Source organism: Macaca fascicularis, chromosome 17 (assembly GCF_037993035.2).
Source record: "Macaca fascicularis isolate 582-1 chromosome 17, T2T-MFA8v1.1".
NCBI lineage: Eukaryota > Metazoa > Chordata > Mammalia > Primates > Cercopithecidae > Macaca > Macaca fascicularis.
Window position 1 is genome coordinate 27,432,447 of NC_088391.1, and position 21,272 is coordinate 27,453,718.

A 21,272-nucleotide genomic window follows, 5' to 3' on the forward strand; every position below is an offset into this window, starting at 1 on the left:
AGCCAATGTTTGATGGTGGTAGTCCCAGCAAGCTCTTTTCTGATGTCTTTGTGCCTTTGCACATGCTCCTTCTCTGTCACTGTTTTCTTCATCAACATAATGCAATGGACAAGTGGAATCAAACAGAGTTGAGTTCAAATCCTCTGCTACCCATCTGCCCTGGTATTGGACAAATTAATTACCTCCTCTGAGCCTGTTTCCTCATCTGCAAGCTAGACTAGCTAATACTACCCATTTGAAAGGGCTGTTTCTTAGCTACATGCATGCGGGGCTTAACACCTAGATGACGGGTCGATAGGTGCAGCAAACCTCCATGGCATACGTATGTCTATGTAACAAACCTACACGTTCTGCATCTGTATCCTGGAACTTAAAGTTAAAAAAAAAAAAAAAAAAAAAGGCTCTTCCTGGGGATTAAAGAAGATAATTATGTAAGGTGGCCAGCACAGTTCCTGGTACACAGTAAATGTCAGGCCTGCCTGACAAACTTCTATTCAACAGCTACTGCTCCCCTGAAAATCTTCCTTAGACTTTTCCACGGTGCTTGCCGTTTTTACACCACTATCATCTTTTATTACACTACTATCCGTTCATTCCCCACAGCTCCCTCCCTTCCTTTCCCTAACCAGTGATCCCCCAAAAGGCCAGCAACTGTCTAACATTTTGTATCTTCTAGTGACTGGTAAAGTTCAGCATCTACTAGCGCTCCAAGTTTCTTTTTGTTTTGGCCGAGTTTGCAAAACGGATTAAGCGGGATGAGAGGGCGGGCGCCGCCCAGAGAAGGAGAGCGGCGCACCCGCCGAGGGTGCACTAGCCAGATACTACCTGCGGGGCCCGAGCGTCTTCCCTATCAGACCCCGGGATAGGGATACGGCCCACAGTCACCCGCCAGACTCTTTGTATAGCCCAGTTAAGGGCAGCTCGGCTTGGAGGGGGTGGTTCCGGGTAGAAACACGTCCGGGCTGCGCCGGATGCTTCTGGGAAGGCTCCTGGACCCACGCCAGGTTTCCCAGTTTATCCCTTCCCATCTAGCGTCCCAGCCCGCGCACCGACCAGCGCCCCAGTTCCCCACAAACGCCGGCGGGCCCGGGAGCCTCGCGGACGTGACGCCGCGGGCGGAAGTGACGTTTTCCCGCGGTTGGACGCGGCGCTCAGTTGCCGGGCGGGGGACTGCGCGTCCGGTTTTTCTCAGGGGACGTTGAAATTATTTTTGTAACGGGAGTCAGGAGAGGACGGGGCGTGCCCCGACGTGCGCGCGCTGCGCCCTCCCCGGCTCTCCTCCACAGCTCGCTGGCTCCCGCCTCGGTAAGGCGTCATGCCGCCCAAAACCCCCCGAAAAACGGCCGCCGCCGCCGCCGCCGCTGCCGCGGAACCCCCGGCACCGCCGCCGCCACCCCCTCCTGAGGAGGACCCAGAGCAGGACAGCGGTCCGGAGGACCTGCCTCTGGTCAGGTGAGCGAGCAGAGCCGCCGCCGCCTCACGCGGGAAGGGCGCCCCGTGTGCGTAGGGCTGGCGCCAAGGCTGCTCGGCGGGACGCGTCCTCGCCGGGGGCCGGGTCCCGGCGTGAGGAGACGCCCTCCCTGCCCCCCGCCACCGCGGAGCGTCTGCAGAATGGTGACAGGATTTTGGGGTTGCGGGCGAGGGGTCTTGGCTTTAACTTGACACGTGTCGGGCGGGTGGGTCTAGGGTCCTGAACGAAGTGACAGGTGCAGTTCCCTCTTGTGAGGCTCAGAGGCAGAGGGTCGTTGCGAGCGTCCATCAGACGCAAAAAGATGAAAAATAAAAATACAAAAATGGTGTCTGTGGGAGAGTTCTTCACCGGTTGAGAACTGGAGTACTCCGGTGGTCGTCTGACTTTCAGTTTTGGTCTCACGCGATGCAACAGTTGGGAAGTATTTTCTTCTGGGCGTGCACTGCATCTGAACTCCATTCGTGGGAGAGGCCAACCAGAAAGCCTTGGACAAGAAGCACAGGGTCCTGAGTGTCCATTGCCTGCAGGATACTCGGCTCAGGAGCCTTGCGGCTTCTCCTTAGAACAATAATGCATCGAGGCCTTGGGGACTCAAAGCCATCTGTAGTGATTGATGGAATGTAACTCTTTAGAGGAACTGATACATGGGCAGAACTTTCGTGAGACGTTTACCAGAAGTTCTTGAAAGTTTCTAAACTTTTTTTTTTTTCTGTTGGATGAACTCTTCTTGCGTGTTAGTCGGCTTCAGCTTGTCTCATTATTACTTCCATTTTGCCTTTTGACTTTGAACCAGCAACGATCCTGGTGTCCCGTCTTTTTGCCTTTGTTTTTGGCACAAAATTAGTGGTTCTGTGCTCAAATGGAAATTTTCGTTTTCCCTTATTAAATGGAATCTAAATTTAAGCAAGTCCATGCGAATGCACTAGAACTTGAAGGGAAGTATTTATTGTATTGCATCATCTTACTTTTCTTGATTGTACTACTTTATGGTTAAATAGCTATGACTGAAAGAGTGTAATTGTCATTATTATTGTCAGCACTGGTTCTACTTTGAGATTACAAGTTCATTGCAGGGGGAATGGGACTTGTTTCTGTTTTTCACTATTTTCTCCCCTATTCTTGCCCGTCACCAAATCCTTTCACCCTCACCCATTTCTTTCCACTCGGCAGACACTAACAGAATTAACGGCAGAAAAGATTGAAGTGGGATTTAGGAAATGGCCCGTGGAAGGCTATTAAAAATTTATATATTTAAATGGACTGTCTTATAGGTCAGTTAAAAACCATATTTGTTAAAAAACCAAAACAACAACAACAACAAAAAAATTAAAAACCACGTCTGGGGCATGTTCTGGGAAAAGACATGACTTTAGTTTCTGATTAAATTCTGATGTATCCAATTCTTGCAAATTTCCCTTTGGAAAATGCAGTAATGGCTACTCTAAAGAATTCCATGTTATGCACACAGCTTTAGAAGCATACTCTAATGTAGGGTAACCAGGAATATTGACGTTCTGACCACTGCTTGGAAAAAAGAGGACTGTTTCTTTCATTTTTTAACTCATTATTTTATATATTTTAAGTAATGGAACTATAAAAAAATTCTCTTATAAGTCAGATCCATACAAGATACAGTCTGTTCTTGATTATCCTTACCCACAAAGGGTTTCATTAACATAGACAATTGAACTCTATAAATTAACCAGCAAGGGTAGAACCACTGCCGTGCAGTCTGATGCTGAGCATCTTGCCTGGAGATGGAATCAGGGCTCAGTCCAACTGCACTTCCAGTGACAGATTCCATTCCTAATTTGAGAGTTGAGATCTTATTTCTGTTGCCTTATCTCTGGCCTAAGTAATGTAGCTGGAAGGGAAAGTGTCACTAGGAACAGCATACCACATTCATTGTTGAAATAATCAAAGGTTAATCATGTTTCGAGCTGGGCATGATGGCATGTACCTGTAGTCCATGCTACTCAGGAGGCTGAGGCAGGAGGATTGCTTGAGCTTGGGAGTTGGAGGCCAGCCTGGGCAACAAAGCAAGACCCCAGTCTTTAAAAAAACAAACAAAAAAGTTGACCAGGCATGTTGGCTCACGCCTGTAATGCCAGCACTTTGGGAGGCTAAGGTGGGAAGATCGCTTGAGGCCAGGAGTTTGAGAGGAGCCTGGGCAGCAAAACAAGACACTATCTCTACAAAAAAATTAAAAAAAAAATTATCCAGTCGCTGTGGCACGCCTGTAAGCACATCTACTTAGGAGGCTGAGGTGGGAGGATCCCTTGAGCCCAGGAGTTTGAGGCTGCAGTCAGCCATGATTTCACCACTGCACCCCAGCCTGGATGACAGAGTGAAACCCTATTTCAAAACAAGAAAAAAAAAAAACAACGAATTATGTTTTGAAGGAGGAATTGGCAATCTAGAATAGTGGTCAAGGGCATGGATTATAGAGTTAGATTGTTAGGCTCACATGGTGGTTTACCTCTTACCGGCTGAGACCTCAGGTAAGTTCTTTAACTTCTCTGATTTGACACACATCTGTAAATGTCTACTTTTACAGATGAGAATACTTATCTAAAAGGGCTGATGTCAGGATTCAGTGAAACCATATGTTTAAGGTACTTCCTACAGGATCATAGTAAATACTCAAGAATTATGAATTATTCTTCGTACTATTCTTATTATTAGATGTCACATAGAAATTAGATGAATGAAAAGGAATTAGCCAACAAGAATTTATTGAATGCTTGTCTTTGTTAAGGAGAAAGGACAAAAATAAGCAGTCACATCATGTAAGATGTGCTAGTAGGGAGGTTATGTGAAACATTGATAAGAGTAGACTACAGCTTAACAAAGTTACTGGTGTTGAATTGTATAATATTATCTATGGGTTTTTATCTTCTTGTTATCTTTGTCCTATTTTCCCAAACAGCTTTAGCTGTTACATTTATTTTCCTTCACAGAAGTGTTTTGCTGCTCTGAAGTATATTTGACTTACCATGCAAGCAAATATTTTTCACTGTGTGGTATCCTTGTTTTGGAATGACCATGAAAAAGATAATCATGTTTAAATTTGAAGTGTAATTTTTTCTATGATAAAATAAGATCTTAAAGTATTTAATAATGTTCTCTTTCACAGTAGTGTTATGTGCAAACTATTGAAACAAGTGTGTACTGAATCAATTTGACTTATAAGTATATGCCAATTATATGATTATTTTCATTTGGTAGGCTTGAGTTTGAAGAAACCGAAGAACCTGATTTTACTGCGTTATGTCAGAAATTAAAGATACCAGATCATGTCAGAGAGAGAGCTTGGTTAACTTGGGAGAAAGTTTCATCTGTGGATGGAGTATTGGTAAGGATTTTCTTAAAATGTTTTGAAATTTTTTTTTCTCATTTTAAAAACAACTTCACATCACTATATAAAAATTGAAAGATAGAAGAATATAAAGACAATAAAAGCTAATAATAATTTCACTACCCAGAGGAAATTTACCTCTGCTAACATTAAACATGTTTGAGGCTGGGCACGGTGGCTCACGCCTGTAATCCTAGCACTGTGGGAGGCCGAGGCAGGCAGATTGCCTGAGCTCAGGAGTTTGAGACCAGCCTGGGCAACATGGTGAAACCCTGTCTCTACTAAAATACAAAAAAAATATTAGCAGGGTGTGGTGGTGTGCGCCTGTCGTCCCAGCTATTTGGGAGGCTGAGGCAGGAGAATTGCTTGAACCCAGGAGGTGGAGGTTACAGTGAGCGGAGATTGTGCCACTGTACTCCAGCCTGGCAACAGAGCGAGACTCCGTCTCAAAAAAAAAAAAAAAAAAGTTTGAAAAAAATCCCTCCATATATGCCTCCCACCAAACTATTTTAAAGCAGGTCTTAGTTATATTTTATTCACTATAATACAAGGACTTTTAAAAAAACACTGCCATACCTTATAAAATAATTTTTATACCTTCTAATATGCAATCAGTGTTCAGATTTCCTGATTGACTCAGAATTAGTTTTGTTAGAATTCAGGATCTTGAAAATATTTTGATATATTCCTTTCATGTTTTTCTTTGCATATGTATAAATGTATATGTTTAATAAAAGCAAATAATTACTAGAGTTTTATATGTACTGGGGCAATAGTATAAGAACTTTACATAGCCGGGCATGGTGGCGTGTGCCTGTAGTCCCAGCTACTTGGGAGGCTGAGGTGGGAGGATCATTTGAACCTGGGACGCGGAGGTTACAGTAAGCCAAGATCGCACCACTGCACTCCAGCCTGGGCAACAGAAGAAGACCCTGTTGCAAAATAAATAAATAAGTAAATAAACAAACAAACAAAAATAAGGCTGGGCGTGGTGGCTCAAACCTGTAATCCCAGCACTTTGCGAGGCTGAGGTGGGTGAGGTCAGGAGTTGAACTCTTGAGGTCAGGAGTTGAAGACCAGCCTGGCCAACATGGTGAAACCCCATCTCTACTAAAAATAAAAAAATTAGCCAGGCATAGTGGCAGATGCCTGTAATCCCAGCTACTTGGGAGGGTGAGGCAGGAGAATCGCTTGAACCCAGGAGGCAGAGCTTGCAGTGAGCTGTGATCATGCCACTGCACTCCAGACTGGGCAACAGAGAAGACTCCATCTCAAAAAAAAAAACACACACACACAAAACAATCAACTTTACAAATCTACAAATAACTCGTTTAAAAACCATTGAGATATGAAATATAAAATCTTTATTTTTACAGATGAAGACACCGAGTAGAGTGAGGTTGAGTAACTTGACCAAGGTCCCTAGGAAATAAGATCTCAAATATAAATTTGAGATTATACATGTAGTTATGTATAGTTACATGTAGTTACACATAGTTTTGTATTTTCCTGTTTTTTTCTCATATGAGCATTTTCTTATGTTATTAAATTTTTTTGTAATATAGTTTCTAGTGATAGTATAATATTTTAGCTGTTGGATATATTTTAATTTGTTAACTCTTACTGGATATTTGGGTTTTTTCCAACGTTTTGATGCTATAAAATAATGTAATAAACATTTGTATTTGTAAGACTAATGCCTGGCACAAAGTGAGTCCTTGATAATTTGTTAAATAAATTAATGAATGAATCTCTGATTATTTTATTAGAATAAATTCGTATAAGATGAATTACTAAATCAAAAGCTATGAACATTTTTATGACTCTTGATGATTATTGGTAGATTACACTTCGGACAGATACTTTTAATGAATTTACTTTCTCAAAATAGTAGTATAAAAGTATATATGTTTTTACTGATCTGATTAACACAACAGAATGTGTTTATGTATGTCCCATAAGAAAAGTGTTTAAAACCATTAAATAAAATCTCTGGCAGTAAAAAGGAGAAAACAAGTGTCATAATTTCCAAAGAATTGAACATAGTCTCACATTTCTTATCTAAAAAGAAAGGAATACTGAAGTATCTTGAATGTATGACTTGGGTATTATAATCCCCAGGCATCTAGTGTATATTTTAACTGACTTGGGTACTTCATGTACAAAGCTGTTTTTGTGCATATACAATTAAATGGAATCAGAGCTCCTTCACTTTTCTCTTCCTAAAATACTAGATTTTTGGTGTTCTGAAATTTTGGGATAGCTGATTATAGAGAGTATTAGTGAGTATACATACTGTAGTTTTCAATTTATAAGTGCATTGTGTTCCAAATCTGTTTGTAAGTTTGATATAGTAGTTAGGTTTCCAGCCTAGTTCACATAACTTATTTTTTTTGTACTAAACTATAAAAATAATAGTTTTAACAGTAGAGGCTCTTTTGAGCTTCAGAATTGAATACATATTTAAGCAAATATTACTGCTTTATTACCCTTTTTTCATCCTGGCTTTGTCTCTACCTTCCCTGGGAACTGGCCCAATTTAAATCTTATTTCCTAATGGAGCTCATGATGGGGACTAGGATGTGTGAAATTATTTATGGCTAGGTACTGGAGGAAGGTAAGAAAGGAATTTCTTGTTACTTTTGGGATTTGAGGTATGCTTTTGAAGGGTATAACAGAAGATGATGTCCTGTTGTTGTGTTATAAATCAACAGACTTTTCCTTGAAATATGATTTTAAGTGACAGTTAAGTTTTTGAGGGTTGGCCTGAGAATTTAATGTTCATTTATATAATAATATCTAAGGGAGAATGTGATAGAGTGTGTTCTAAGAGGCACATGTAATGACAGAATGAATATGTTTCCAGTGCAGCTATTCTAGTGGCAGTTGTCTGTCTTCTTTGAAACAAGAGGAGGAATATTGTCAAAAAAGGAAGCCCCTTTTTAACAATAGAAAGTAGGTGATGTTTATTGGGATAGAGGATGGGTTAAGAGCAAGGATTAGGAGTCAAACAGATATACCATGTCCTAACTCCATTATCCTGAACATGTTATCTACAATTCTCAAGCCTTAGTTTTCTTATCTGTAAAAGGGACTGACAATAATTTCTGGATCTTGGAGTTATTGTGCAGATTAAATAAATTAATGCATATAAAGCTCTTATTAGAGTCAATGAGTGTGTATATTAGGTCTTGGAAACAGAATAATTTTACTTAAGAAATACCCCAGAAAATTTTATCATTAATGTAATTTTTTTGGAGAATTTAGGATATCAGTATAAAATGGTTATAATTTTAAATGCATTGGTGTGATTTTGATGCAGTATGTTTGTTAAAACTCTTATTTTTAAGTACTTTAGAGTGAGAAAAGTTGTTTATGCATACATGAAAGCATGTATTAATCCCTTTAAAGTTTGTGGTATTTTGTCTAGAAAAATGTTTTTTTTTAAAATAAATATTTAGTGAAGTGTAATAATAAAGATTAACTTTGTTCATAAGGTTAGATTGTGTTCATGCTGCTTATAGCATATGAATAGGACTTTCCATTAAGAAATTGGCTAAGGTGCTGTTCATATTGTGACTTAAGGTGAATCAGCTGTTAGAATTTTGGTGTACTTTCTGCATCTTCATTGGCAGTGTGGTAGAATGGAAAATGCCTTGGACCTCAAGGCAGAAAACTTTGGTTGTAATTATATTGTAGCTATATGATTTTAGGCAAATTGGTTAATTCTGTGAGTCTCAGTTTGCTAACCTGTAAGGCAGAAATAATGCCTGAATATGAACCTCATAGGCTTTTTGTTATACATACGTATATATGTATATGAAATATATGGGTATACACATATCTCAAAGAGCTTTGGGATATATTGCCCTTGATAGAGCCACTTATTTTTGTGATATGGTGGTTATATTTTAAATAAATACAGTCATGTGTTGTTTAACAATGGGGACACATCTGAGAAATGTGTCATTAGGTGATTTCATTGTTGTGTGAACATCATAGCATGTACTTACACAAACCTGGATGGTATGGCCTATGACACACCTACGTTGTGTGGTATATAGCCTGTTGCTCCTAGTCTGCAAACGTGTACAGCATGTTACTGTACTGAACATTGTAGGCAATTGTAACACAATGGTAAGTATTTGTGTATCTATACATAGAAAAGGTAAAGTAGGTCATCCATATCCTTACTGATTTTCATTCTGTGTATTTTACTAATTATTGAGGGAGAAATATGAAGCTTCCAACTATAATTAGAATGGCCTTTTTAAATTCTGTTTTTTATTAATGTATTTTTTATTTTATTTTATTTTGAGAGAGTCTTGCTCTGTCACCCCGGCTGGAGTGTGTGGCACGATCTTGGCTCACTGCAACCTCTGCCTTCCGGGTTCAAGCGATTCTCCTGCCTCAGCCTCCTGAGTACCTGGGATTATAGGCATGTGCCACCATACCCGGCTAATTTTTGTATTTTTAGTAGAGACGGGGTTTCACTGTGTTGGTCAGGCTGGTCTTGAACTCCTGACCTCGTGATCTGCCCTCCTCGGCCTCCCAAAGTGCTGGCATTACAGGCATGAGCCACCACACCTGGCCTTTATTAGTGTATTTTAAAGCTTTATTCTTGGGTGCATACAAGTTTAGAATTTTTATGCCTTCTAGGTAAATTGGTACCTTTATCATTATGCAGTGTGCTTTTTTATCCAAATTTGTATCTTTTGTTCTGCAGTGTCCACATATCCATTCCACTTTTCTTGTGATCACTGTTTACATTATATATCTTTTACCTTCATTTTGATTTTAACCTGTTTATTTTTTATATTTACATGGATTTTTGTTGTTTTGTAATCAGCATTCATTAAAAATTTTTAGCTGAATACTTTTTACTTTTGTTAGCGTTCCCTGTGTCTCTTCCTTTCATGCTGTGCCACAGATGAGCCATTATTTATATCTTTTCTCTCACTGGAGGTTCCTTTTTTTAGGGGAAACTAATCTGAAATATAAGCAAAGGATATGTTGATATCAAGAAAGGTTATGTTTTTATTCCTTATCTGGCTTGTTCTTGTTGTGAGGGTGGGAGCAATACTCTGCAGCTTTCTGCATTCTAGGAAGAAGTGGAATTTTACATTACCATTTGCTTCCTTTACAGGTTTGCCCTGATATTGTCTATCCATAGGACTAATTAAAACTATGCCAGACTCCTATTTTAAACCTATCCATTCAGTCTCAAGTTATCTTTTTGCATTGCCTCTCACATCTGTCCCTTCCTTTCTCTTACCAGCAGTGCTTGTTTTTTACTGTTTGCTTTGGTTTTAGTTTCCTTTTTATTTTTTTAATTTCAGAAGGTGGAAGCTTATGTCATTGACTTGGGCATTTTTAAATGCATGTTTTAGTGCCTCTTTCTGACTAGTCTCTTGTTTTCTCCATCTCATCCATCCTGTGCCTGAGTTTTAGAAAAGACTGGTTTACAGTTTGCCCCTTTTGCTTTAAAATTTATTTTTCATTGTTACAACCCACTCTCAATAGCCTCCATTGTAACACCCGCCCATGCTCCCACCACCATTATGAAGAAGTAAAGTCCAAACTGTCTCAGTGTTTGTAGTTCTCCATAGTCTGTGCTTTAACCTTCCTTCCAGTCTTATTTTTTATTTCCATTGATGGCCCCCAATGCCTGTGTTCTCCTCCCTTAGTATTTATATTCATGCTGTCTCCCCCTTTTTTTGGAATACCCTTCTTTTTTCCTTTAGCCTAAATTCTGTTTTTAAGACGCAGTTAAAGCTTCTTCTTTATGCATGTCTCTTATAAGATATATTATTTTCAGACTTCCCCCCATTCTGTGAGTTGCCTTTTCACTTTCTTGATGATGTCATTTGGAGCGTAGGATTTTAATTTTGATGAAGTCTAGTTTTCTATTTGTTTTTTTTTTTTGTTGTTGTTGTTGTTGTTTGGTTGCTTGGGCTTTTCATGCTGTATCTAAGAAGGCCGTGACTAACCCAAGGTCATGATGACTTATTCTATGCTTTCTTCTAAGAGTCATATGATTTTTAGGTCTTACTTGTAAGTCTTGGGTTTTTTTTTTGTTGTTTTTTTTTTGAGTTAATTTTTGTGTATGATGTGAGGAAGAGGTCTAACTCCAGTCTATTGAATGTGGATATCCAGTTGTCCCTGCACCACTTATGGAAAAGACTATTCCTTCTTCACTGAATTGTTTTGGTGCCCTTATTGAAAATCAGTTGACTATAAAAGCCAGGGTTTATTTCTGGAGTCTCAGTTCTATTCCATTGCTCTGTATGTTTATTCTTATGATAGTACCAGGCTATTTTGATTATTATAGCTTTGTAGTATGTTTTGAAATATGGAAGTGTGAGTTCTCCAACTTTGATTTTCTTTTTCAAGATTACTTTGGTTACTCTTGGTGCTTGAATTTCCATGTTAATTTTTAGGATCAAGTTGTCAATTTCTGTTAAAAAAAGGCAGCTGGGATTTTGATAGGGATTATGTTGGATCTGTAGATCAATTTGGGGAATATTGCCGTCTTAACAACACAAAGTTTTCAGATATGCGCATATGGAATGTCTTTTCATTTAAGTCTTCTTTAATTTCTTTCAACAGTGTTTTTAGTTTTCAGAGTATAAATCTTATAGTTGAAAATTATTTCTAAATATTTATTCTTGGTGATACTATTATAAATGGAATTGTTTTCTTTCCTTTTTGGCTTATTCATTGTAGCTGGATAGAAATAACATCTAATTTTTTTGGATAAGAGCAGCTAAAATCAGTCAGGCGTGGAGGCTCATGCCTATAATCTCAGCACTTTGGGAAGCCGAGGTGGGTGGATCACTTGAGGTCAGGAGTTTGAGACCAGCCTGACCAACATGGTGAAATCCTGTCTCTACTAAAAATACAAAAAATTAGCCGGGTGTGGTGGTGGCACCTGTAGTCCCAGCTACTGTGGAGGCTGAGGCAGGAGAATCACCTGAACCCGGGAGGCGGAGGTTGCAGTGAGCTGAAGTCGCGCCACTGCACTCCAGCCTTGGCAAAAAAAAAAAAAAAAAAAAAGGAGCTAAAATCTATGTATTTAACAAAAATCTCTAATACAATACCATTTTATTTATTATAGTCCTCATGTTGTACATTAGATTTCTGGACTTGTTTGTCCTATGTATTTGCTAGTTCGTATCCTTTGTACTACATCTTTTAAAAGGATGAAATTGGGTAATGTGATGCCTCTAGCTTTGTTCTTTTTGTGTAGGATTGCCTTGGACATTCAGGCTTTTTTTTGGTTCCATATGAATTAAAAAAAAATTTTTTTTTCTTTTTCCTAATTCTGTGAAGAATGTCATTGGTAGTCTGATAGGAACAGCATTGAATCTGTAAATTGCTTTAGGCAGTGTGGCTATTTTAATGATATCGATTCTTCTTATCCATGAGTATGGAATGTTTTTCTATTTGTTCGTGTCATCTCTGATGTATTTGAGCAGTGTTTCTTGTAGAGAGTTTTCACCTCCCTAGTTAGCTGTATTCCTAGATATTTTATTCTTTATTGTGGCTATTGTGAATGGGTTGCATTCTTGATTTGGCTCTCAGCTTGGGTGGTGTTGGTGCATAGGAATGCTAGTGATTTTTGTACATTGATTTTATATCCTGAAACTTTGCTTATCAGCTGAGGGAACTTTTGAGCAGAGACTATGGGATTTTTCTAGGTATAGAATCATCATCTGCAAACAGGAATAGTTTGATTTCCTTTTTTCCTATTTGGATGCTCTTTATTTCCTTCTCTTGTCTGATTGTTGTGGCTAGGACTTCCAATACTATGTTGAATAGGAGTGGTGAGAGAGCATCCTTGTTTTGTTTTGCCTTTCAAGGGGAACACTTTCAACTTTTGCCTCTTAAGTATGATGTTGGCTGTGGATTTGTCATAGATGGCTCTTCTTATTTTGAAGTATGTTCCTTCAATGCCTAGTTTGTTGAGATATATACCACACTTTCTTTATCCACTAATCAGTTGATGGGAACTTAGGTTGATTCCATACTTTTGCAGTTGTGAATTATGATGCTGCAGTAAACAAGTGGAGGTCTCTTTTTGATATTATGACTTCTTTTATTTGGGGTAGATACCCAGTAGTGGGATTGCTGGATCGAATGGTTGCTGCTTCTAGTTCTTTGAGAAATCCCCATACTATTTTCCATAGAGGTTGTGCTAATTTACATTTCCACCAACAGTGTATAAGCATTCCCTTTTCACTGCATCCTCACCAACATCTATTTTTTTTTTTATTTTCCATACAAAAAGGGGTTTATTTAGACATTAGAATCATCTAGTAATTGAAAAAGATTGGACATGAATCCACCCAGGCCCAGGGCTGAGCTGCAGAGCAGCTGCTACTGACATCCGCGGGGGATTTCACATGCAACAGGGAGCCCTCACGTGCTTGCTGGCCATTGTGCTTCAAATCGTTTTTCAGGGGACGGCTGTGACTGCAGTTTTCAAATGTGCTCTGGCCTCCAAGGACCAGGGGACGGCAAGGGGGCAGGGATGTCCTCTGTATAAAAAATGCTGTCCCGCGAGCTTCCCGACAGATACCTTCGGGCATCTGAGAGATTCCCGGGGAGGGTAGCTTGGCCTTCCTCAGGCTACCACTGCTGTCACCGATGGACATTGTCACCAGCAAACAACCAAAAAACATCAGAGTCTGTGAACTTGGCTGCGATGATAAGAACCAAATGTTTTCTAATCTAAGACTTGTATGCAGAACACAGAAAACAGCAGTTAGAAACACCCTACAAAACTGAACAACAGTATTTTCTAAAAATATTTTTTACCTCACTTTAAATAATTTACAGATAGCTACAAAAATCATATTTACCAGGACACATCTGTTAAATAAAAGCATTGTTTCATGTTGGTGTACGTCTGTACAGGGCTATGTATAAGGGACTCCTGTTTCCCCTCCCTGCAACCACAGAACCGTCACACATACACACGGATACACGCACAGATATGCCCCTTTCCACAAATGCACGGAAACCGGGACACGAACCCACAACTCGAGGGCTTAGACCTTCATTGCTGAGCTGCTGCCACTGCCCTCCGTGCGCGGAGTGTCGCTGAAGTCACTGCCCAAGGCGTCCCCGTCCAAGGCGTCCTGGTCCTGGTCGTCCCTATCGGTGACCCTTCGTCAATACCTCAGGTCTAAAATACTTTCCTCTGAGCCCGAGTTCCTCCCCTCCCAGGCTGGGCTCGGCCTGGGCCTCCCTGAAGGCCGAGAAGGACGCGCCCTGCAGAGGCAGCCTCATGTGGGGGCTGAAGAGGCCGGCCTGCCTGCACCCCCGGGAGACACCCTTTCCAAAATGGAAGAGCTGGGTGGACCGCACGGGGAGAAGCCCGCAAGAGGTAGGCTGGGCAGGCCCCGGGCGGGGCCCTCGGAACCCTTGGTTTTTCCGCTCCCGACGCCCCGCCTCTACTCCGCATCTCTACCTTCAGAGCGCAGCCCATAGGCTCCGGAGGGTGAAGTCGCTCCAGGGCAGGGTGTCGTCGATCTGGGCTCCAGAGTCCCTCTCAGCTTCCTGGCTGGGGGTGAGGAAGCCCCGGCTCCCGCAGCCCAAGTGAAAGGTCCCCCCAGCACCTCTTGCCTCGGTGCCCGCTGTGGCACTGCTGGGCAGCTGACCAAAAGCACTTTTGGCAGCATTCTCGGCCCTTTGTGAGCTCTGGTCTTTCTGAATGTAAACATTTCTCCTGCTCTCTGAGAGCCCCTTGGCGGAGACACTGCCAGTGGTGCTCCTCGGTGGTGCTAGATCCCCTTGGGCCGGAGCAGCGGGGAGCCCCTGCCCGCCCTGGCTGAACAGGCCGGCTGCGCCCTGTGCTCCAGCGCTTTCTGCACCTCACGGCCCTTCTGCTGGCTGTAGGACCCCCTGTCCCTCTGGCTCCGCGTGCATACGCCAGGCGGTGGGGCCGGCTCCTTCCTGCCCAGCAAGTCTGGCCTGAATGAGCCCCCAGTCCCGAAAGCAGCAGGGCCCTCTGCCTGAACTTCTTAACTGCTCAGACTCCTTGGCCTTTTCCGCCAAAAACTTACTAATCTACAGTTCGATGCTATCGTCACTGTCCACTGAACTGCTGTCGTGAGACAGCGAGCCGGGGCTGGGAGCCGGACCCTGGCATTCCCTGGGGAATGGATTCCCTTCAGAGGTGGAGGCAGAGGCGGGTCCCCTCACTCGGAAGGCTGGGGCCGTGTCCTGGCTCCTGGCGCCCTCCTGCTTCTTCCTCTCTGCCATACTGCCACAGACACTGGGAGGTTTCTTCCCTGGGCCCTCGCCGCTGTCTCTCGTGGACTTGGAGAGTCAGCTATTAAGCACTGGCGGGCTTCGGTCTTTCCAGTCTCTCCAGAGCCCGCCCAGCTGCTCCAGGAAGTGCGTCTGGGCAGTGCTGAACCTGACCTTCTTCCTGCACGCAGCCCTGGGCTCCTTGCAACGCTTCTTGAGCTTTCACTTGGACCTTAAGTCCCTGATGGCCGTGTCCAGGTCCTCGTCACTGTCCAGGGAGCTGCTCTTGTCTTTGGAGCTCTCCTTGTCGTCCAGACGCCTCGCTTCATCTGTCTTACCCTGGCCCTGCGTCATGCGAGTGTCGCCGGGCCCCCTGGCTGCGCCCTCCCCTCCCAGGACCTTGTTGGCTTTGCCCTGGATGGGCAGGTCCCGCCTCTCATGGCCCGGCTCGGCTCACACCTGGCTGTGGTCGGCATCCTGGCCACCATCTTTCACCACCTCCCGCGTTTTCTTGGGCGTGGATGGCCTCACGGCGTGGCCGCCGCCTCTACGTTTCCTTTTGCAGCTCAGAGGTGGGTCCGGTGTTTTAGAGAGAGGGGCCTTGGGGCCACTGGTCTGGCTGTTGGGGCCAGGCGGTGAAAGTGGGCCCTGGGCAGCCTGCGAGCAGCTCTCACCTCTGGTCAGCAAACTCCCCAAATGTGCCTTGAGGTTCAAAACGTCTGGATTTCCTGATTGATGCTGTCGTCGCTGTCCACGGAGCTACTGTCTACGTCAGAGTGGGAAGGCACGTTCGGGGAGTAGAAGAGTGGGCTTGCAGACAGGGACCTGTTGCTGCCTTACACGGGTCTGGCAGGCTAGTCTTGGAAATGCCCAGGATTGCTTCCGCGCACGTCACTTCAGCGGACATGTCTGCCTGGCACGAGGACCGTTCTACAAACTCGCTCCTGGAAGCCTGGCTTGCTGGAGGCGGAGCTTTGGTTTTCTTCGGGAGCTTGTGGGGAATGCTCAGCGTCCAGGCGTCCCGGGCAGGGGTCTGTGGCCTTGGTGGCCACTGGCTTCCTCTAGCTGGGTGTTTTTCTGTGGGTCTCGCGCAAGGCACTTTTTGTGGCGCTGCTTGTGCTGTAGTGCGGAAGGGTCAGGCGTCCTCTCTCCTCCCGGAGCTGGGCCCTCTGGGGCAGGTCCCCGTTGGCCTCCTTGCGTGTTTTCTGCAGCTAGTACACCTGGATGGCCTCCTTAGTGCAGTCGTTGCTGCTGGAGTCGGACGCTTCGGGCGCCTGTGCCGAGCTCATGACTCGCTTTCCCCTTCTCAGGGCACCGGCGCTCCTCTTGACCCCACTTTTATTCTGTGGTGCTTCTGAAGGGCGGCAAGGGGTTTGGGCTGCCCTTGTTCTCCTGCTTGGTCGTGATCTTGGACTTGAGGCTTCAGGGCTGCACGTTCGCCTTTGCTAACCCGGGAGGTTTGCAAAAGGCGAACTCCGTATGGGCGCCCATCAGACCCTGCCGATGCGCCACCTTTGCCGCTGACTCTTGGTGGGATTTCAAGAGTGACTTGGTCGAATTTTCGTTTGGGTCTGGTTTTTTATCTATTGACCCCTCACATTTTTGGTTCGCATGCTGTCTCTTCTCATTCAGAAACTATTCTATTTTCGCCTTAATGCTCTGCTCAAAGGAGTGGTTGCTGCTCGCGCTGCCGGGGGAGGCGGAACCCTAGTCCTCACTGGATCTCACCGGGCTGCCAGGGCCACCACCTGAGCCAGGTACAAGTTTCAGGGGGACATACGGAAGTCGGGGCACTGCCGTGAGATGGTTCTGGCTTACATCTACTGCCACTGCCTGTGGCCCTGGAAGGCTGGGCTGCGCCTGATTCGCCCCTGCCAGCCCCTGCCTGTGCGGCTCCACTCTTTGCCTTCAGGTACTCCTGGATGGCTTCCCCAATGTTCCGGTCCATGGAATCGTCATTGTCTTAATCTAGCACCAACGGGCCAAAGTCTGCAGTTTCCTCCTCCCCCGTGGGGTCAAAGTCAGCAACAAGACCACAGGCAGGCAATACGGGCTACTCCTTGTGCACGGTGGGCTTGGCAGCTGGCTTGGCGTCTGCCCTGTGGCCTCTCAGTGCAGCGCGCTCACTGCTGGTGCCCCGAGCAGCCCCGTTGCGCTGCAGCGTGCTGCACCAGTGCGCTCACCGACACGTTCTCCATGCCCTCGTCAGCCTCCGAGAAGCACCCGGGGAACCTAAAGCTCCGTGGTGGGCCAAAGGCCTCCCATTAGGACTGGGGAGCAATCCCTGGAGGAGCATTCCTGAGAAACGTTCTAGCAGACGAGGAGGGACGCGCAGAGGGACGACGCTTTATTTTTCTGCCAGCTTCATGTCCTCAAAAGGTTGGCGGCTGGGTGCAGTGGCTCACGCCTGTAATCACAGCACTTTGGGAGGCCGAGGCGGGCGGATCGCGAGGTCAGGAGTTTGAGACCAGCCTGGCCAACACAGTGAAAACACGTCTCTACTAATAATACAAAAATTAGCCGGCGTGGTGGTGTGAGCCTGTAGTCCCAGCTCCTCGTGAGGCTGAGGCTGGAGAATCGCTTGAAGCCGGGAGGTGGAGCTTGCAGTGAGCCGAGATCGCGCCACCGTTCTCCTGCCTGGGTGACAGAGCGAGACTCCGTCTCAAAAAAATAAAAAATAAAAAATAGAAATTAAAAAAAAGGTTGGCAAGCGGTGCCCATGAGATAAAGCCTGCAAATGCTTCTTTGCAGTTTAAAAAGGACGACGACTATAAACCCAGGATCAGGACGACATCACGCATAGATTTATTCTTGACCTGACCAACAAGCTCTTGAAATTCTCTTTGCGTCCAGATCGACTGTGATGAAACTGCAGCCAGTGTCCCCAAACGCCCCAGGGATCAGGTCTTTATCACTCCGAGGCATCCTCTAACCGCTTTTTAAATAGACTTTTGACTCGGCCCGGCCCCCTGCCACGCGCCGCCGGGACCCTGCCTGCGCTTTCGTCCTCCAGCGGTGAGGCGGCGGGCCGGGGTCTCCCGGGCTGGCCCATTTACTTAGTTTTGTTTTTGTTGCATTTGCTTTTGGTGACACCCCCTTTTTTATGTTCCACATATAAATGAGATCATGCAATAATTTTCTTTCCATGTCTCCTTATTTCATTTAGCATAATGGCCTCCATGTCCATCTCAACCCCCCGCGCTGTGACGAGGCGCAAGGCCCTCCGCCCGGGCCCCGCCTCCGCGCGCGCCGCTGCCGCCGCCCCGCACCCTTTTTTGACTTTTTAATAAGGCTAATTCTGACTGTGATAAGGTGGTATCTCATTATGGTTTTAATTGGTATTTCCCTTGTGATTGGTGATGTTGAGTATTTTTTCGTGTTTGTTGGCCATTTGTGTATCTTCTTTTGAAAAATGTCCGTTCGGCCGGGCGCGGTGGCTCACGTCTGTAATCCTAGCACTTTCGGAAGCCAAGGCGGGTGGATCACCTGAGGTCAAGAGTTCGAGACCAGCCTGGCTAATATGGTGAAACTCTGTGTCTACTAAAAATTCAAAAATTAGCTGGGCGTAGTGGCATGCGCCTGTAATCCCAGCTACTCTCTAGACTGAGGCAGGAGAATGACATGAACCCAGGAGGCGGAGGTTGCAGTGAGCCAAGATTGCGCCATTGCACTCCAGCCTGGACGACAGGAGTGAAACTGTGTTGCAAAAGCAAAAACAAAAAAACCAATCCATTCACCTAGTTTGTCCACTTTTTAACGGGATTATTTGTTTTCTCCTTGCTGATTTTCTTGAGTTTCTTGTAGATTCTGGATCCTTTGTTGGATGTACAGTTTGTAAATATTTTTCTCCCATTGTGTGGGTTGTGTGTTTACTCTGTTAATTATTTCTTTTGCTATGCAGAAACTTTTTAGTTTAAGTCCCATTTACTTAGTTTTGTTTTTGTTGCATTTGTTTTTGGTGACACCCCCTATTTTTAGATTCCACATGTAAATGAGATCATGCAATAATTTTCTTTCTGTGTCTGCTTATTTCATTTAGCGTAATGGCCTCCATGTCCACCTGTGTTATGGCAAGTGACAGGATCACCTTTCTTTTTATGACTGAATAATAGTCCATTGTTTATATATATTACATTTTGTTTATCCACTTGACTGTTGACAGACACATAGGTTGTTTCCATATTACTTAGCTGTATATAGAAATACAGGTGATTTTTGTATGTTGATTTTGTACTCTGAAAACTTGGTGAACTAGTTTATTAGCTTCAATAGTTTCTTAGTGAATTCCTTAGGATTTTCTATATGTAAAATAATGTCATTTGCAAATAGAGATAGTTTTACTTCTTTTTTTAAAATCTGGATACCTTTTATTTCTTTTTCTTGCCTAATTGCTTTGTCTAAAATCTCCAATAGAATGTTGAATAGAATGATGAGAAGGACATGGTCGTCTTTTCCTGGATCTTAGTGGGAGACCATCCAGTTTTTCACCATTAAGTAGATGTTAGCTGTGGGGTTTTTGTAGATGTCTTTCATCAGCTGAAGAATTTTTTATTTATAGGGTGTTGAGTGTTTTGTTATGAAAGGGTGTTGGATTTTGTCAAATGATTTTTCTGCTTCTATTGATATAATAATGTAGTTTTTGTTCTTTATTGAAATGGTGTAGTATATTAGTTGATTTTCAGGTGTTAAACCAACATTGCATCTGTGGAATAAGTCCCACTTGGTCACAATGTATAATCCTTTTGATATGTTGCTAGATTTGGTTTGCTCATTTTTTTTTGAGGATTTCTATATGTGTATTTATAAGAAATTTTGGTCTTTAGTTTTTTTCCTTGTGATGTCTTTGTCTGATTTTAGTATCAAGATAATACTGGCCTTTCACAGAATGGACTGGGAAGTGTTCCCTCCTCTTCTGTTTTGATGGGGCAGTTTGTGAAGAATAGATATTAATTCTTCTTTAAGTATTTGGTAGAATTCATCAGTGATGCCATCTGGGCCTGGACTTTTCTCTGTGGAAAGTTTCGAAATTACTAATTCAGTCATTTTACTTGTTACAGGTTTATTCAGTTTGTCAGTTTCTTTTTGAATCGGTTGTTTTAGTTTATTTTTCTAGGAATTTGTCTACCTCATCTAAGTTATCTAGTTCATTGGCAAATTATTGTTCATGGCATTGCCATTATAATCCTTTTTATTTCTGTAAGGTTGGTAGTAATTTTTTTATTTCATTCCTGATTTTAGCCTTCTCTCTTTTGTCTTGGTTAGTCTAACTAAAAGTTTCTCAATGTTGGTGATTTAAAGTTTTTTTCTGGTTTTATTGATTTTTCTCAATTTCTCTATTCTCTAAAATATTTTAATCAAAGAATTTTTCCCTATTTTTTCACTATCTAATGTTTATACTTAATGTGTGTATTGGATAACTCTATTAAAGTTCATCATCATGAACTTTCATCATGAAATAGCCAGATATATCTTATATATAATTGTACTGCCTATTTTTAGAATTGCTTGTTCTTAAAGGCTTTGACTTCATAAAAGTTTTCACTCTTGGCCAATATTATTTACTGCAGTGCGTTTTCTTCTTCATGAGGAACCATGGAAGAAATCTTTGGTTCAAGACCCATTAAGCTTTTTTTGAGAAGCTAACTAATTAATTTAATTTAACCTTATATATACTATGAATCTTATAATTGTTTGTTACTGTTTTAACTGCCAGCTTTCATGATAGCATGCATTTTGGGGGATACTAACATTTTTCTTGTCATTTTTTTTTACCTTTCTATATTTTACTTTCACAATAATAAGTAAATAAATAGACTTGTTTTAACATAAATCACACTTTATAGTAATAAAGAGTGGGTCTCTGTTGCTCTCTTTTTTTACTTTACAATTTTTTATATTTAATTATTATGGAGGCATAATAGGTGTACATATTTACGGGGTATATGTGATATTTTGATACAAGCGTATAATGTGTAATGATCAAATCATGGTAGTTGGAGTATCCATCACTTTAAGCTTTTATCATTTATTTGTGTTAGGAGCATTCCAATTCTAATCTTTTAGTTATTTTGAAATGTACAATAAATTATTGTTAACTATAGTCACTGTATGGTGACTATATAGTGTTTCCATAGAGCACTAGATCTTGTTCCTTCTATATAACTGTCTTTTTGTACCCATTAACCA

At 42.9% G+C, this 21,272-nt stretch overlaps 1 protein-coding gene across 3 annotated transcripts in view; it reads left to right on the forward strand.

The window, feature by feature from the left end:
* The first annotated feature begins 1,153 nt into the window (after window positions 1-1,153).
* Window positions 1,154-21,272, forward strand: part of RB1 (RB transcriptional corepressor 1) — a 174,870-nt gene continuing 154,751 nt past the window's right edge. For 2 of the 3 annotated variants that reach the window (XM_065533233.2, XM_005585835.5), the window contains exons 1-2: window positions 1,154-1,452; window positions 4,700-4,826. In XM_065533233.2, the coding sequence (XP_065389305.1) occupies window positions 1,316-1,452; window positions 4,700-4,826 (264 nt within the window). In that variant the 5' untranslated portion in view covers window positions 1,154-1,315. Of the gene's footprint in view, window positions 1,453-4,699; window positions 4,827-15,245; window positions 15,659-21,272 lie in introns of those variants that run through there. The other variant, XM_015439274.4, reaches the window with a different exon arrangement.